At 43.3% G+C, this 18,550-nt stretch overlaps 2 protein-coding genes across 3 annotated transcripts; one reads left to right on the plus strand and one right to left on the minus strand.

The window, feature by feature from the left end:
* Positions 1-1,954: 1,954 nt before the first annotated feature.
* Positions 1,955-4,092, plus strand: LOC124019340 (DNA-binding protein inhibitor ID-2-like). The gene is made up of 3 exons (XM_046334657.1): positions 1,955-2,386; positions 2,870-2,931; positions 3,629-4,092. Exons 1-2 carry the CDS (start codon positions 1,994-1,996, stop codon positions 2,912-2,914), a joined length of 438 nt encoding a protein of 145 aa, XP_046190613.1. The 5' UTR covers positions 1,955-1,993; the 3' UTR covers positions 2,915-2,931; positions 3,629-4,092.
* A 569-nt stretch (positions 4,093-4,661) lies between these two features.
* Positions 4,662-14,033, minus strand: LOC124019339 (kinase D-interacting substrate of 220 kDa B-like). 2 transcript variants are annotated; one of them, XM_046334656.1, is made up of 6 exons: positions 13,270-14,033; positions 12,421-12,453; positions 10,698-10,835; positions 10,524-10,622; positions 9,061-9,291; positions 4,662-7,236 (listed from the first exon to the last, which is right to left on the minus strand). In XM_046334656.1, exons 3-6 carry the CDS (start codon positions 10,785-10,787, stop codon positions 6,043-6,045), a joined length of 1,614 nt encoding a protein of 537 aa, XP_046190612.1. In that variant the 5' UTR covers positions 10,788-10,835; positions 12,421-12,453; positions 13,270-14,033; the 3' UTR covers positions 4,662-6,042. The 2 variants fall into 2 exon arrangements, with proteins under 2 accessions (XP_046190612.1, XP_046190611.1); XM_046334655.1 differs by lacking the exon at positions 12,421-12,453.
* Positions 14,034-18,550: the final 4,517 nt, after the last annotated feature.

Here is an 18,550-nt window from a genome sequence, read left to right on the forward strand (position 1 = left end):
GTGAGCAACACAACATGACAACAACATGGCAGCAGCACAACATGGTAGCAGCACAACATGGTAGCAGCACAAAACAGGGAACAAACATTATTTGGCACAGACAACAGCACAAAGGGCAAGAAGGTAGAGACAACAATACATCACACAAAGCAGCCACAACTTTCAGTAAGAGTGTCCATGATTGAGTCTTTGAATTAAGAGATTGAGATAAAACTGACCTTTAACAGAATGTGGCAGAACGGGTGTTGTATGTGGAGGATGAGGGCTGCAGTAGATATCTCAGATAGGGGGAGTGAGGCTTAAGAGGGTTTTATAAATAAGCATCAACCAGTGGGTCTTGCGACGGTTATACAGAGATGATCAGTTTACAGAGGAGTATAGAGTGCAGTGATGTGTCCTATAATGAGCTTTGGTGGCAAATCTGATGCCCGAATGGTAAAGAACATCTCACCGCTCAAGAGCACCCTTACCTGTTGATCTATAAATAACGTCTCCGTAATCTAGCATGGGTAGGATGGTCATCTGAATCAGGGTTAGTTTTGCAGCTGGGGTGAAAGAGGAGCGATTACGATAGAGGAAACCAAGTCTAGATTTAACTTTAGCCTGCAGCTTTGATATGTGCTGAGAGAAGGACAGTGTACCATCTAGCCATACTCCCAAGTACTTGTATGAGGTGACTACCTCAAGCGCTAAAGCCTCAGAGGAAGTAATCACACCTGTGGGGAGAGGGGCATTCTTCTTACCAAACCACACAACCTTTGTTTTGAGGGTGTTCAGAACAAGGTTAAGGGCACAGAATGCTTGTTGGACACTAAGAAAGCTTTGTTGTAGGGCGTTTAAGTAGCACATAAACCTGTAGCTGAAAACTACTGGACGCATGAGATATCAGCTCTATCGCAAAGGGAAGCCTATTCCCTATAGTGCACCACTTCTGACCAGTGCCATTAGGGATCTGATCAAAAGAAGTGCACTGTGTTGGAAATAGGGTGCCAGTTGGGACGCTGTACTATTTTCTCACAACAAGCCCTTGGCATCTAGTACAGCTAGTGAATTAAGACAGTAAACAGATAGAAAACAGTAGTTCAGTTGTGTTGAGAAACTCAAACCACCAGTGCAGGTGTGTGGCTCCGGGCACTCGAGGCACTGTGAGAGCTCCATCTCAAGTCAGCTGAGAGCCCGCGCGCTGACTGACAGCTCCCGTCGTCATAGCAGCCGCCAGAGCGGCGCCTGCCTGGCTTCAAGTGCTGCTGTGAATGGGATGCCGTCACAGCGCTGGCGCCAGGCAGTCGGTAGAAGTGGGAGCTTGCGGCGAAGCCAGGCAACTCGCTACAGCTACTGCAGTGTGAGTGCGTTGAGCTCTATGTTGCCAAGCAATCATGAGATTGGGTTCAACTTGGTCCAGTGGGTAAGAAATGGGGAGACTGCGCACAGCTTTAACGCATGGTGAAGTTAACTCACTCCAGATGAGCTAGGGTCACGAAACGAAATAATGTGCAATTTCCCTCTATGGAAAAAAAGGCCAATATAGGCTATCAATAGCTGGAACGTGGAACTGTAGGCTAATACATGGTTATTGGGGTGAACATCTCTGGTGAGTAACCTAATCGGGTCTGCGTAATTAGGAGGTAGTCTACATTTGGCACACTGATGTGCCTTTAGATCACCTATAGGCCCACAGGCAGAAGTAGCCTACAGACATAGATGACTTCAAAATAAACTCACATGAACAGAGAAGAACATCACTTCAGTTGCGCGCCTTCACATAACTTGCTCAAGAATGCGGAAAATATGGGCGGGGTGGAAATATGTGCTCCATTTGAACCAATTCCAATGCTTTGGACAGTGATTGACACTTCCAGGAAGCCAATCTACGAGCAGTCTTCGACCTGAGGCGTGACCAGCCCCGTCCACAAGGCTTATAAAAAGACTTGACAGCGTGCGCACTGCACTGATTGTATTTAGCGAAGTCTGGGCAAGGATATCTGTTTCTTTCATGCGTAATATCTTATCGCACAGAACTGTCATCATGAAAGCAATAAGTCCTGTGCGGTCTATGAGAAACAACATCACCAACTCGTCGGAACATGCCCTCGGCATCGCCCGGAGCAAAAGCCCGATGGATGATCCTCTGAGTCTGATGTACAATATGAACGACTGCTACACCAAGCTGAAAGAACTCGTGCCCAGCCTCCCGCAGAACAAGAACGTTAGTAAAATTGAGATATTGCAGCATGTTATAGACTATATATTAGACCTTCAGATTGCACTGGACTCTAGCTCAATCATCTCCAGCTGCCAACATCAGCAGCAGCGACCGGGACAGCCAGCATCACCCAGGAACCCCTTAGCAACCATCAACTCCGACATCAGCCTCCTCACCTTTCAGGTAAAAATACGAATAGCATAGAATAACTTCATTTTTTGTTCCAATGAGGGAACTTCTGTTTTGGAGTGGTTCAGAAAAATAAATAGCCTAACATAAACATAGTAGGCTACACAGAAACTAGCTCGTTCAATTGGAGTTCCTTTAATTTGATGTAGCCTAACTCCCATGACATGTACATTATTCATGTAGCCTATGTAATATTTTATATATGCTTACTTTGGTTAAAGGCTTACAGGCTTATATTCAAATATTTATTAGATTCTTTCCAAAGCAGCCTAATATTCTGCTTCACATAAATCTGTAAAAATATACTAAATCTTTTTAAGTGCCACTGTTGGCTATTGTACAAGTTACAGCTTGGTGGTGAATGAATAGAAACCTAATAGAAACTAGACCACAGCCACTGCTCTAACTCAGCAATGCCAGGAGCCTCGATCTGTAAACAGTGATATTGAACAGTGGTTGTCTTGTGTGTTTTCACAGTCAAATGACCAGCTCCCCAAAGAGACAGAGACTGATGACAGCTAAACTCTCCCTCTGACTGGGTAAGTATTTCCTTTAATACTGCCATTATTGCATCCATTTCCATTTGGAAAAGTAATTTTGTTGAGAGGTAAAAGAAAAGGTGCGTTCAAATGGGTCAAAACTTTAAGGACATAGAGACTTGGCATCAGTTACACTTTGAAAAGGGTAGTCCATGGACTGTTATATTGTTGACTTGACTGACATTTGACACCACTGATTAACCTACCTGTATCATGATATCATAGGCTCTGGCTACATAATAGACTGGATGGCTACTCCAGTCTGTGGTTGTGTGGGTTCTGAAAACTACTGGTCTGTAGATAATTGTCTGTAAGTAAAAGCAGGCGCCAGCCAGCATCATTATAGCAAGTGTAGATCTATTCCCACGTTGTACTTAGAGGTTGTCGGGATGTTACTTATTCCTCCGACTGTGTCGACGCCTCCATCTGGTGCTCAGGGATTGCCCAGTATTTCAGCCTGTGCGTCCCAAATGGCACCCTATTTCCTTAAGTAGTGCCCTATGGGCCCTGTTTAAAAGTAGTGTGCTACATAGGGAAAAGGGTGCCATTTGGGATAGACTTCCACCAGTATTTCAGTGTTTGGTTAAAGTAGAAAAAGAACTGTGGCTTCCTCTCAGGCGCCAGTCTGACTGTCCAGTTCCCTGTCTGTCCTTTAGCCTGGCTTCTCTCTAAATGTGACCCTCTTTTCTCTCCCCAGTCTATTACAGGTGTGTTTTAAACAGGACCCCATGTTCACCTCCACTGGCTGGCTGGATTTCCTCTTGACTTAAGTTTATACTTTTTCCTAAAAGGAGATACAAGTATGTGTTTTATAGTTTTTATTTATCTACTGGCCTTTTATTTTTTTCTTTCAACGGAAGAATGATATCTCACCGACAATGGAAACACAAGGACAGAATAACTGACTGAAAAGATAGTATTGAAACGAGATTTCTTTCGACGACAGGATTCTGCCTTTTCCTGGGCAGGTGGCGCATGAAACACAGGAGAACTCTCTAAATGTTTGCTGTTTCTTACAGACGGACTAATGGACACTCACTGTATATAAATGTTAAGACAAAAATCATGCCTGTATAGTATCAGATTGGTTGCAGAGAATATAATGAGGAATGTTGTAAATTGCACTTTTATACAATAATAAATTAGATTCCTTATACTGTACAATTATGTTAATATCCATATTGTTTTATGAGGTATTATATTGGAACTTTGTAAGTGGTGTAAATATACAGATTTCCAACAACTGACCATTTTCAACATTGTCACTGGACCTTCTCTTACATCGAAGGATGGTGGAACTGCATTCCATTGAACTTGCTTTTAAATGTATCTGAAAGATTCAGATATCATTAGGCAGACCACATAACAAGACTCAATGTATTGCAGTTACTAATCATATCCAGTTATCTAGGATGGTGGGCTGGTGCCCATCTAGTCACTGGTGGTTCTCTATAGCTCAGTTGGTAGAGCATGATGCTTTCAATGCCAGGGAAGTGGGTTTGATTCCCGGGACAACCCATACATTAATAACTTATGCCCCATGACTAAGTTACTTTCGATAAAATTGCATATTATATTATTACATATTAAGATGCTTACTACTATTTTTGCATGGGTGGAGCACGCCTCCTGCTGGTGGACGTTAAGAAGAAACTGCTATGAGAACATACTGGTCCATACATATCATTTCCAACATGCCTACGTGGGAACAAACGAGGTCAGACTCTGTATACAGCCAACATCCAGATTTTATTTTTTACAATCCGATTCATGTCTGATGGCAAAATTCACTTATTTTCCTTTATAGATCGAATCCCCTATTTTATTCTCCGACACGGTTATCACCAGACTGGGTAAAATACACCATAGAACATCACAGTGCATGCTACACGTAGGAGGGCACTCTGACACTTGCACAGACGTCAAACTAATTTGCATATGTATGGCACGGGTCATAATCTGTAGCCAGATTTGTGAATCCGATGCCATCTGCTTATCAGATGTACATTTCAATGGCATTGGATACATAGTACTAGTGTTACGGGACGAGACAGACCATGACATTTAATAAACCAAAATGATTTTACAACCACTGTTCATTTACAAAGAAGCGTACATACAGTCCCAATTTATCACATGGAGAATGCAACTGAATTTTTCTGGAGAGCAATAACTTTTCTGTAAATTTTTTCTTAAAACACTTGTCTAAACTTAGTGTCAACGTCCCCTCCCTTTTATCCTCAAAAGTTTGTTAGTGTTGTAAGAAGGGCCCCATAGCGCTGGTCAAATGTGGTGCACTTTATAGGGAATAGGGTGCCATTTGGGATGCAAACATAGTTAAAAGTCCTGTGGCTATAGCAACATTGCAGAACAGTTCAGTTGAGTCTCCTCCATGACATTTGCTGAGACACGGCAAAGACAGATCCTACACACACTTTTGTTCAATTGGCTCACGTGTTCATTTGAATTTATTATTCATCGATCTTCTATTGTACAGAACCCACAAGCTCCATACATCACTAGTTGACAGACACAGGGAGCAGCAGCTAAGAATAATACTGTTGGCACATGCTCCTAGACTGGTCCCGGATAGATTTGTGCTCTTGCCAACTCCATTGCTCATTGTCAAATCCCTTGGCATGACAATGAGTGACAAGAAGTTGGCCTGATAGCACAAACAGACTGGCACTCAAGCTTAAAATGTTTGCTCTAGTGCAGGAGAATTCACAGATAGTTAGTTGTCAATTATACTGTAAGTAACTAAGATAGTTAGTATGGGTCACTTCACTTCAGATGATAAAAATACACAATACAACATCAGTACGCTGCCTCTACAGTACATAGTAGCCTCATGAAACCAGACAGACCGTTGTGCCTTTTATTTCACTGAAGTAAAACAGAATGTGAGCACGCAAAATCAGGCCGGTTTAACGATGCTATCTACATAGTACACAACTAGGAACATATAGCCCTAAAATCTTCATTTATCTACCCATTTAGCTAGCTACGGTACCTTTCTGCTCATGCGTTGTTCAGACTACCACAACAAAGATCTACTGACTGAGTGCTCTCCAGGGGTCTCCCTCCTGGGTACGGCGTGGGCGGAGAGGCTCACAGGATGCTCTCGCGCTCCTCTCCGAATGTGACGGTGTCAGAGGACACGCTGGTGATCTCTGGGGGATCCCCGGGGTTCAGCCCCCGCTTCAGGTGCACCACGCGCACGTTCTCGTTCTGCGGCCCGGACTTGGTGGTGCCAGAACCCGGGGAGACGATGATCTCGCTGGTGGAGGAGGAGGTAGGAGTGGAGCAGGTAGTGTCGGTCGACCCTACCGGAGCACACTGCCCTGGGCAACGCTGCTGCTGGGCGTTGGTGTTGTTGTTGAGGGTGGTGTTGCTGGGCGTGCGGTTCAGGTTGTAGCTCTTGGACAAGGGCCAGCTCTCTTCGGGGCTGCTGGCCAGCAGGCTGCACTGGTCCTCGGAGCAGATGGACATGCGGGCCACGGCTGGGTCCTGGAGGCCACTCAGGCTGCTGGGCAGACCCATCTTCCTGGCTGCCAGGCTCTGGCTCTCCTCTTGGTCCAGGTCGATGAGGTTGGCCCTTTCCAGCTGGGAAAGGTCGGCCTCCTCGTCCTGCAGAGAGTGGTTGGGGGAGCTCTCATTGGACCGCATGCCAGAGTCCGACGAATCCTTCTTATCCAGCATGGCATCGGAGAGATATTCTTTCCCCTTAGCCAGGGCCAAGGAGCTGCTGCAGGAGGATGCTTTGGTTTCACCGAGCTTCTTCCCGTCGCCCAGGAGAGGAGTGTCAGAGTTCTCTGAATCCTCGTCATCGCTGGTCAGCTTCTGGTAACGCAGCCCGCCGGTAGTCTTCAACTTGAGATCGGCGGCTCCCAGAAACAGGACGCTCCCCCTGTCGTTGGGTCCGGAGGCCTTGCGGCCCAGGAGGGTTTTGGAGGAGCCATGGGGGTCCTGCTTCTCATCTTCCTCTGTGATGGGGTCCAGGGGGGCTTCAGCGTTGGTGAAGTCTGGGGCGTCTACAGCGGGGGGCTTGGCGGTGCTCCTCTTGGCGGTAGCCTTGTCCTTGGTCTTATCTTCGGAGCTGGAGGAGGTCATGAACTGGTTGGGGTGGGGCTGGACAGGCTTCTCTCCCCCGCCTCCGCCCACCTCCAGCGTGGCCATCTGGGCGATGTACTCCTGATAGGCGTTGCGGTACTCGGATTGCTGCTTTTCCGTCAGCTTGACGATGTCGTTGGATGACTCCGGGGAGTTGAGGCTGGACATGCTGGGGGTGCGGTGGGTAGGGGCCTGGGGAGAGGAGAGGTTATGAAACATTACATTTAATAGAGTAAGACATTGAAAGACTGAGGAGGGCCTAGATCTGTGGTCTAAGTATACACCACTGTTCAAAAGTTTTATAACACCAACTCATTCAAGGGTTTTTCTTTATTTTTTGTATTTTCTACATTGTAGACATCAAAGCTATGAAATAACATATATGGAATAATGTAGTAACCAAATAAGTGTTAGAAAATCTAAATATATTTTATATTTGAGATTCTTCAAATAGGCATACTTTGCCTTGATGACAGCTTTGCACACTCTTGGCATTATCTCAACCAGCTTCATGAGGTAGTCACCTGGAATGCATTTCAATTAACAGGTGTGCCTTCTTAAAAGTTAATTTGTGGAATTTCTTTCCTTCTTAATGTATTTGAGCCAATCAGTTGTGATGTGTCAAAGGTAGTGCGGGTATACAGAAGATAGCCCTATTTGGTAAAAGACCAAGTCCATATTATGGTAAGAACAGCTCAAATAAGCAAAGAGAAACAACAGTCCATCATTACTTTAAGACATGAAGGTCAGTCAATATGGAAAATTTCAATAACTTGAAATTTTCTTCAAGTGCAGTCGCAAAAATAATTTTGAAAGTTTCTTCAAGTGCAGTCGCAAAAACCATCAAGCGCTATAATGAAACTGGCTCTCATGATGACCGCCAAAGGAATGGAAGACCCAGAGTTACCTCTCGCAGAGGATAAGTTCATTAGAGTTACCAGCCTCAGAAATTGCAGTCCAAATGCTTTACAACGTTAAAACAACAGACATATCTCAACATCAACTGTTCAGAGGAGACTGCGTGAATCAGGCCTTCATGATCGAATTGCTGCAAAGAAACCACTACTAAAGGACACCAATAAGAAGATAAGGCCTTTCTTGGGCCAAGAAACACAAGCAATGGACATTAGACTGGTGGAAATTTGTCCTGTGGTCCAAATTTGAGATTTTTGGTTCCAACCGCCGTGTCTTTGTGAGACGCGGTGTGGGTGAACAGATGGTCTCCGCATGTGTATTTCCCACCGTAAAGCATGGAGAATGAGGTGTTATGGTGTGACAGTGCTTTGCTGGTGACACTGTCTGTGATTTATTTAGAATTCAAGGTACATTTAACCAGCACGGCTACCACAGCATTCTGCAGCGATACGCCATCCATCCCATCTGGTTTGGGCTTAGTGGGACATTTGATTTTCAACAGGACAATGACCCAACACACCTAAAGGCTGTGTAAGGGCTATTCGACCAAGAAGGAGAGTGATGGAGTGCTGCACCAGATGACCTGGCCTCCACCAAATTGAGATGGTTTGGGATGAGTCGGACTGCATAGTGAAGGAAAAGCAGCCAAAATGTGCTCAGCATATGTGAGAACTCCTTCAAGACTGTTGGAAAAGCATACCAGGTGAAGCTGGTTGAGAGAATGCCAAGAGTGTGCAAAGCTGTAAACAAGGCAAAGGGTGGCTATTTGAAGAATCTCAAATATATTTTGATTTGTTTAACACTTATTTGGTTATTACATGATTCCATATGTGTTATGTCATAGTTCCGATGTCTTCACTAGTATTTTACAATGTAGAAAATAGTAAAAATAAAGAAAAACCCATGATGAGTAGGTGTTCTAAAACTTTTTACCGGTAGTGTACATGAAGGCAAATCGGCTATCATTTGGTTTTCATACAGGGCAACGACTTAAATTATGGTTCTGTACATATAGTTATTCAATACCAGTCTTTCTGTCAATGTAATATAATGATGCAATTATAGACCTCTCTACAATGGAAAATACCACCAGTCACTCACCATCCATGTGTTGTTGCTGTTCCTGGGAGGCTCATCCAGTCCCACGTTGCTTAGCTCCTCAAAGCTCAGGTTAAAGCTGTACATTGGTGAGTTGGCGTCGAGGTTGGCGGCGCCAGCTTGGGGCGGGGCGACCTTGCGCCTTGGTTCCCCGTGTCCCGTCACACTGCTGCCCATCTCGCTGGGAGCCTCCTCATGAAGCACCTGGCTCTCCACGTGACGCATCTCCAACACCTAGAAGAAGAAGATGTTGGAGGAGGACCACAGATGACTGGGTTTAGGGTGTCCAATCAAAAAACACATATTTTGACCAATGGCTAAAATTATAACCCTTTAAGAAAACCAAACCTCATGTGTCTATAGTAATCTGTTAAAACGTTATTGGAGTTTTTACCCTTGAGGAATAGGCCAGAATTATGGTGACTAAATCAATGGAGGCCAGAGAATAAGTGTGGTCAAAAATCTGGAAAATTGCATCATGTCAGCTAGGCTGGATTCTGTGCAAGAATTAAGGCTTCCTGTTGAACTCCTGTTATCTTTTTTATTGAATTTTAAACAATAATAGAGGTAAGATGTATATTGATTTTGAAACATGACATGTCATATTTTCATATTTTAGCATATGCTTTTCATTTGTAATTGGAAATTCCTGTTATTTTTCAAATATTTCACACAAAAACAAACGTATCGCTGTGAAATGTCAATGGAGCACTGAATTTACAGACGTAAGATCTTAATTTGATCTCTCTTTTGTTGCAGACCATTTTCCTGCACAGCCGGAAATGCAATCTTGTAGTGTACTCAAGGTTTAAAAAGACTTCTAAAGTTTGTAATTTCCACTTTAAAATGTCAGACTTGATTTGCCCTAACAAAGAATGTATTAACCCCTACAAAAAATGTACATGAACTATGATCCACATAATAATTCACATTTCCTGTTGCTGCAGGATTATGTTCCTTCTGTAGCAAACTGGCTCAAATTAAGATCCTACATCTGTATAAGCTTTTTATTTTCAAAGCCTTTTACATTTAATTCAGCTCGTGTCATGCTAATTTTGCGTTTTGTGATCCGCAGAAACAACTTTGAAGACAACGACCACAAAATGTAAAAGTGACAAAAGTTGTTTACGAGAAACCTGCACAGCTATGTCAACAGAGCTCGGTGCTTATCATAGGATGTATTAGGTACGAAATCCAACTCTTTGGATATAATGTTAATGATTTGTTAGAGAAAGATCCCACTGAACGATTCAGAACATGAATACTATTTGTCTTAGTAAAAATGTATTTTATAACATAAGGAGGTGAAATTTCATCACCAAAGCACAATTTGGGCAGAGTGGGTAGACACCGTACTGAGTTAAGAACCATACTGTAACAGCAGTGTCCACTGTTAAAGCTGATGGTAAATACACTACACAATAAAAAGAAACAGGTAAGAGCAAAGTTAGAGCCAAAGTACTCACCGTTCCTCTGAAGAGCTGCCAGTCTCCAAAGTTCATTTTCATCTCATTCTTCAGTTCATCGATGTTGCACTGGGTCAGAACTCTGCCGTTCACATTAGCCTGAGGGAGAGAAGCAATGCAGAGATGTCAGAAATACCCTCCCTCTCCCTCTCTCTCTCTCCCTCTCAAGCTCACCTTCTTGATGGTGGCTGTGTACTGGACCAGCATGCTCTGGTCGATGCCCTCGATCTGTTTGACGCGCTCACACACTGCGTCTGTGTTCATGGAGCTCAGGAGGATGGCCGGGGTGGCCGACACCACAGAGGCAGAACCCTGACACACACACACAACCAGGTCCAGAACACATTGTCAATGACAGGATACAGCTGAAGGACAAAACCTGAGGTGAATAGCTATTTGATGGAAGTTAGAATTCCGAATAAAATTTCTCCCCTTTCAAGTTATTATGTATCTCACTATTGTAGTATGCTCTGCCAGTCTGGGTAAAAATTGAATAACATAGAATCACATAAAATAAGAGTTCCATGCTGAAACTCCATTCAAACCTGCAAAGGTATAAAGGCATGGTATAGGGGAGAGCAACATGAAGAGAACGTAGGCCACATAAACCATTAGTAGGTACAGTATGAGAGAAATATAATATCTGATCTATAATGGGTTGTTGATGAGAGTGACGTTATCCTAGGGTGAATATAGCATGGTACAGTATGGCAATGGGATGTAGACTATGGGTTATTAGAGGTTGTCACGGCATTAGGCCCAGACCAAACGTTGTCAGTGAGTGGATGAGAGAATACTGTATGGTAAAACACCTTGATGTTATCTGTGAGGAGGAAATGACATCACTTCCTGTTATCTGTAAAGTATTACTATTGCTAGGTTACTCACTAACGCAAGAGTTACACAATAGAATCACTATAACGGATATCCCCTCAGACCATTGAATTGACTTGAATGAGGATGTCCATTCTAGTGATTCTATTTCTTTGAGTTAGATATGACACCACACACCTCACCAAAGACGAATGGAGAAAATACTACAGGTAAGTGATACACATCTAGTGCTAGATTGCTGTGATGCTAGTATGGATAGAATGCACACAGCAATAAAATGGTGCATGACTATTATTTATTCAAAACGGGTTAGTTTCAGGTCTTCATGAAACCACAGGCAATGCCACTGACTGAGTAGAAGGGCTGTCTTCATAGGACATGTTGACTTTGATGAGGTGATGGAGGTGGGAGTGTGTAAGGGTTTGTGGTAAGGAGAGGACTTCAGCTAATGTTTGAAATGCTTATAGAGACTGTACAAGTGACTAAATCAAACATGTATCTTACAAGGTTCCAAAACGTGTCATTGAAAATAGGCCTTAAGCAGTATTGCAATATTAAGGACAGAAGCACTATGAGCAGATCAAATATTTCACTAGTCAGCAGCCTTGTAGTGTTCAGTATCTACATCAGTTAGAATCCTAACAAGAGAGCTAGAGCGTCGCAATAACAGTGCATTTTTAGCTGCAACACTGGAAGCGTAGCTTTTGCAGGCATGAGAAGAACGCGAGACACTTTATCAAGTGTTCTTGGGCGTGAGAGGCATGTCAAATTCTTGAAAGTAGAACCAGGGCGTAAATTTACACCGAGCAACACAAGCCTCTCGCGGAGCCACGCCGCTTACGCCCAGGTTTCATTGACATGAATGGGAGCGTCTCGTGCTCTGAAACAGTTACTCGTCCAGTGTAGCACGCCTGTAACTCCCGGTTCCAAAGGTGCATGCTAGGACTGTGGTCAGATCACTTCTCGGAAGGGGTTAGTTTGTCGGTCTAGGTAGTAGGAGGGCAGCATTAGCGAAGGGAGTAAAAAGCCAGAGTTAGGGACAAAAATCAGATGATTTCAGTACCTGCTTCTTTTTCAAAGACGGTACCTTTAACGGCTTGGAGAGGAGGAGAGAGAATGAGAGGTGGAAAGAGAGAGGGAAAGGTGAGGAGGGAGTGGCATAAAGCAGGTGTTCATCAGGGATGGATGTGGGTAGAGAGCATTAGGAAGACACAGCTGACAAACATCATCGTTGTAGTGGAGAAAAAACATTAAGGAGGTAGACATCTTCAAGACAGGAAATAAGAGAAAAAGAGAGTGGATTGAGAGAGAGGGAGGTAGAAATACAAAGAAAGAGTGGAGAGAGAGACAGAAATACAAAGAAAGAGAGTGAAGCGAGAGAAAGGGGGCATGTCTTCATCATGAGGATGAGAAAAATGTGTTTGATATCTGCAGGGTTCAGTGGTTGAGGACAGTTTGATGCTGAGGTAGCAAGGTCATTGGGTTTCTGTGTTTGTGGGGGCGGGGGAGTGTATGACGAAGAAAGAGCAGCATGTTTTTGTAACAGAGGGATGTGTTTCTTGTGAAATTAACTTCTCTCTTAGAATCTACGAGCACTGACTTTGCTCATAACTTCTTTATTGAGGAAAAATGTACTTCCCACGACAGTGATATGTTGTCGTTTCACCTAGCTATCTTAAGATGAAGGCACTAACTGTAAGTCGCTATGGATAAGAGCGTATGCTAAATGACAAAAGTGTGAAATGTAGAATCCGATCAGAATGTTCTGATGTTTAAACAATCTGAATCAGAAGGTTCACACAAGCATGTAGAAGCTAATTAAAATGTACATGTTTATACATCCAGAGATGCCATTCTAGATGCACTACTTCTAACTATGCACTATGACATACTGGCTAAGTCTAATACTTACGTGTCCACTGCTCGGATCCCGGGGAAAGCCACTTTTATGTGGGAATGGACGTAGTGGAGGTGCATGAACAGGGAAAGTGCCCACGTACTGGCGTGGCAGCTGGTAAACATGATGGGGGAAATATGGCTAGAGGGAGGGGGGAATACCAGGGAGATAGGAAACATGTTTAACATGGGGTAAAATAAAATATAAACAACACTTAAAGGAGTCTGATGATGAGATATGAGAAACAGACTGAGGCAAATTAAATTAAAACAGGCAAATTAAATACATTCAGCCAGTCTGTATGTATGCATGAAGCCACTGTATGTATGCATGTAGTGACTTCAGAAAGTATTCACACCCCTTGACTTTTTCTACATTTTGTTGTTTTACAACCTGGATTTTGGGCCCACACAATAGAGCACAATGTCAAACAATGTTTTTTTAAACAAATTAATAAAAAATGAAAAAGCTGTAAAAGTATTCAACCACATTGTCATGGCAAGCTTAAATTAGTTCAAGAGTAAACATGTGCTTAAAACAAGGTATACGGACTCTGTGTGCAATAATAGTGTTCAACATGATTTTTTAATGACTACCCAATTTCTGTACCCCACACATACACACATTTCAAACACAGGTTCAACCGCAAAGAACAGGGAGATTTTCCAATGCCTCGCAAAGAAGGGCACCTATTGGTAGATGGGTAAAAAAAAAAAGCAGACACTAAATATCCCTTTGAGCATGGTGAAATTATTCATTACACTTTGGATGCTGTATCAATACACCCAGCCACTACAAAGATACAGGCGTCCTTCCTAACTCAATTGCCGGAGAAGAAGGAAACTGCTCACGGATTTCACCATGAGGCCAATGGTGACTTTAAAACAGTTACAGAGTTTAATGGCTCTGATTGGAGAAAACTGAGAATGGATCAACAACAATGTAGTTACTCCACAATACTAACCTGACTGACAGAGTGAAAAGGAAGACTGTACAGAATAAAACTATTCCAAAACATGCATTCTGTTTGCATTATGGCACTAAAGTAAAACTGAGGCAGACTCATCCATTGCTTAAAAGTATTACATGTTTGCATCAAGGTTCTAAAGTAATACTGTAAAAAAAAAAATGAAAAAATAACTTTATGCCCTAAATATAAAGCGTTATGTTTAGGGCAAATTCAACACAACACATCACTTGAGTACCACACTTCATATTTTCAAGCATGGTGGTGGCTGCATGGATGGCTGCATGGGTATGCTTGTCATCAGCAAGGACGAGAGAGTTTTTTTTTAGGATAAAAAGATACAGATCAGAGCTGAGCCCAGGCAAAATCATAGCGGAAAACCTTGTTCAGTCTGCTTTCCAACAGACACTGGGAAACAAATTCACCACTCGACAGGACAATAAACCAGCCCAGTCATGGACCAGGATGTCTTGCTCCCAGGCAGACTAAATAACTTTTTTGCCCGCTTTGAGGACAATACAGTGCCACTGACACGGCCTGCAACAAAAACATTTAAACGTGTTAACCCTCGCAAGGCTGCAGGCCCAGACGGCATCCCCAGCCGCGCCCTCAGAGAATGCGCAGACCAGCTGGCCGGTGGGTTTACGGACATATTCAATCAATCCCTATACCAGTCTGCTGTTCCCACATGCTTCAAGAGGGCCACCATTGTTCCTGTTCCCAAGAAAGCTAAGGTAACTGAGCTAAACGACTACCGCCCCGTAGCACTCACTTCCGTCATCATGAAGTGCTTTGAGTGTCAAGGACCATATCACCTCCACCCTACCTGACACCCTAGACCCACACCAATTTGCTTACCGCCCAAATAGGTCCACAGACGATGCAATCTCAACCACACTGCACACTGCCCTAACCCTTCTGGACAAGAGGAATACCTATGTGAGAATGCTGTTCATCGACTACAGCTTGGCATTCAACACCATAGTACCCTCCAAGCTCGTCATCAAGCTCGAGACCCTTGGCCTCGACCCCGCCCTGTGCAACTGGGTACTGGACTTCCTGACGGGCCGCCTCCAGGTGGTGAGGGTAGGCAACAACATCTCCACCCCGCTGATCCTCAACACTGGGGCCCCACAAGGGTGCGTTCTGAGCCCTCTCCTGTACTCCCTGTTCACCCACGACTGCGTGGCCACGCACGCCTCCAACTCAATCATCAAGTTTGCGGACGACACAACAGTGGTAGGCTTGACTACCAACAACGACGAGACGGCCTACAGGGAGGAGGTGAGGGCCCTCGGAGTGTGGTGTCAGGAAAATAACCTCACACTCAACGTCAACAAAACTAAGGAGATGATTGTGTACTTCAGGAAACAGCAGAGGGAACACCCCCCTATCCACATCGATGGAACAGTAGTGGAGAGGGTAGTAAGTTAAGTTCCTCGGCATACACATCACAGACAAACTGAATTGGTCCACTCACACAGACAGCATCGTGAAGAAGGCGCAGCAGCGCCTCTTCAACCTCAGGAGGCTGAAGAAATTCGGCTTGTCACCAAAAGCACTCACAAACTTCTACAGATGCACAATCGAGAGCATCCTGGTACGGCAACTGCTCCGCCCACAACCGTAAAGCTCTCCAGAGGGTAGTGAGGTCTGCACAACGCATCACCGGGGGTAAACTACCTGCCCTCCAGGACACCTACACCACCCGATGTTACAGGAAGGCCATAAATATCATCAAGGACAACAACCACCCGAGCCACTGCCTGTTCACCCCGCTATCATCCAGAAGACGAGGTCAGTACAGGTGCATCAAAGCTGGGACCGAGAGACTGAAAAACAGCTTCTATCTCAAGGCCATCAGACTGTTAAACAGCCACCACTAACATTGAGTGGCTGCTGCCAACACACCGACTCAACTCCAGCCACTTTAATAATGGGAATTGATGGGAAATGATGTAAAATATATCACTAGCCACTTTAAACAATGCTACCTAATATAATGTTTACATACTCTACATTATTCATCTCATATGTATACGTATATACTGTACTCTATATCATCTACTGCATCCTTATGTATCACTAGCCACTTTAACTATGCCACTTTGCTTACATACTCATCTCATATGTATATACTGTACTCGATACCATCTACTGTATCTTGCCTATGCTGCTCTGTACCATCACTCATTCATATATCTTTATGTAGATATTCTTTATCCCCTTACACTGTGTATAAGACAGTAGTTTTGGAATTGTTAGTTAGATTACTTGTTGGTTATTAATGCATTGTCGGAATTAGAAGCACAAGGATTTCGCTACACTCGCATTAACATCTGCTAACCATGTGTATGTGACAAATACAATTTGATTTGATTTGATAACCTAAAACACAAGACCAAATATAAACTGAAGTTGCTTACAAGGACAAAATCGAATGTTTGGCCTAGTTACAGTTTGGACTTAAAATCATCTTGAAAATCTATGGCAAGACTTGAAAATGCTCAACAACTTGACAGAGCTTTAATATTTTTTTTAAAAGAATAATGTCCAAATATTGTAATATATAATAATAATAATAATATATGCCATTTAGCAGACGCTTTTATCCAAAGCGACTTACAGTCATGTGTGCATACATTCTACGTATGGGTGGTCCCGGGGATAGAACCCACTACCCTGGCGTTACAAGCGCCATGCTCTACCAACTGAGCTACAGAAGGACCACACACATTGTAAAATCCAGGTGTGAAAAGCCCTTTTGTTACTTTTACTCCCTTTTCTCCAATTTTGTGGTATCCAATTGGTAGTTACACTAGTCTCATCGCTGCGACTCCTGTACAGACTAGGGAGAGGCGAAGGTCGAGAGCCGTGCGTCCTCGCGACAGAGCCTGTACTCGAACCCAGAATCTCTAGTGGCACAGCTAGGACAGCGATGCAGTGTCTTAGACCACAAGACTTACCTAAAAAGACGTACAGCTGTTATCACTGCCAATGGTGATTCTAACATGTATTACTCAGGGATATTTCAGGGATATTTCTGTAAACATTTCTGTAAACATGTTTTCACTTTGTCATTATTGGGGTACTGTGTGTAGATACTTCATTTATCTTGAATTCAGGCTGTATCACAACAAAATGTGGAATAAGTCAAGGGGTATGAATACTTCCTGAAGGCACCGTGTGTGTTACATTACAGATAACTGAAACATTACAAAACTATAAATAACATGACAGCTCTGTAAATGATATACCAAAAGTGTCCCACAAAGTGAGAAGGGGGACGATAACATAAAAATGATTGGAAGGGTGGTGGGAAATGGAGGCAAAGTCATGGGTTGAGGTTCAAAGCACTTTGCTTTGTTGCAGAGGCCATCACGTGTCCTCTTAATTTACACCATTTCCCTCACTCAGACAACAAATAATTAGCAAGTTGCCCAATTAGCGAGAGGGATGGGGGCAACTTCTTGTCGTATGCGGTGCTCAGAGTTCAGAACGTCTGTCAGTCAAATATCGCATGTTACTGTGCAGCTGCATTCCAATTAAGTCACTTATCTAAGGCCCTGTAAATTCTGTGATGCGGAAAACGCGGACAGAATCATGAATCCAGACATTAAAACTGAATTCAACAGCATTAAAAATGGTTTTGAAGTTAGTAGGATACAAACTAAATGAATTTATAATTAATTAATTTTCCAGAGTTTATCATAAGACATGAACAGAATGCATCAGTGCTTCGTATTTCCTGCAACTTTCTGATAAAGCAACAAGAATTCCCCATCTGTGTTGCGCACATCTACCACTTTGTGTAGCCTATCGCAATGATGCTAATGACAAGTCTTCTGGTAGATGGAAAGGCTTTCCCTAAAACCTTCTCAATTTAAATGTGAACTACAAAGTAGCCTGTGCTTACCTGGCAGAATGATATGATTATTTGAATCAATCCAGTGGGTATTTGATTTGCAAACGCTACCAACACATGTGCACTACAAAAACATAGATAAACAGCCTCTTGCTAGGTGGTATTAGAATTAAAGGGTAGATACACCCAGAATTCTACAATTTTTCCCAGACCTCAAAAAAGTGGCCTTCTGATGTGGTTTAAGCATTTTTTGTGGACTTAGAACACCCAATTTTGTTGTTTATCTATAAAAAGAGCGAAAAACGTAATATACAGGGGAAAACGGAAACCAGGAAAAACTAAACGGATAAAAAAACTATTTTGGAAAAACTAAATAGCATCAAGCAAATAATACAATTGATTTTATAGGGCCCTACTTATCAGTGCCCAAATCTGGGTATGAGTGTAAAGGGCTACAGGACATT

Source organism: Oncorhynchus gorbuscha, unplaced genomic scaffold, assembly GCF_021184085.1.
Source record: "Oncorhynchus gorbuscha isolate QuinsamMale2020 ecotype Even-year unplaced genomic scaffold, OgorEven_v1.0 Un_scaffold_8:::fragment_6:::debris, whole genome shotgun sequence".
Classification (NCBI taxonomy): Eukaryota; Metazoa; Chordata; class Actinopteri; order Salmoniformes; family Salmonidae; genus Oncorhynchus; species Oncorhynchus gorbuscha.

What these genes read in the sequence shown, in the direction of transcription:
- LOC124019340 (XM_046334657.1), top strand. Translation starts at nt 1,994, where the DNA reads ATGCGTAATATCTTATCGCACAGAACTGTCATCATGAAAGCAATAAGT. An exon ending in TCAGCCTCCTCACCTTTCAG is followed by an intron (nt 2,387 to 2,869) that starts GTAAAAATACGA and finishes GTGTTTTCACAG; the next exon opens with TCAAATGACCAGCTCCCCAA.
- LOC124019339 (XM_046334655.1), bottom strand. Translation starts at nt 10,787, where the DNA reads ATGAACACAGACGCAGTGTGTGAGCGCGTCAAACAGATCGAGGGCATC. An exon ending in ACACAGCCACCATCAAGAAG is followed by an intron (nt 10,623 to 10,697) that starts GTGAGCTTGAGA and finishes TCTCTCCCTCAG; the next exon opens with GCTAATGTGAACGGCAGAGT. An exon ending in ACAGCAACAACACATGGATG is followed by an intron (nt 7,237 to 9,060) that starts GTGAGTGACTGG and finishes TCCTCTCCCCAG; the next exon opens with GCCCCTACCCACCGCACCCC.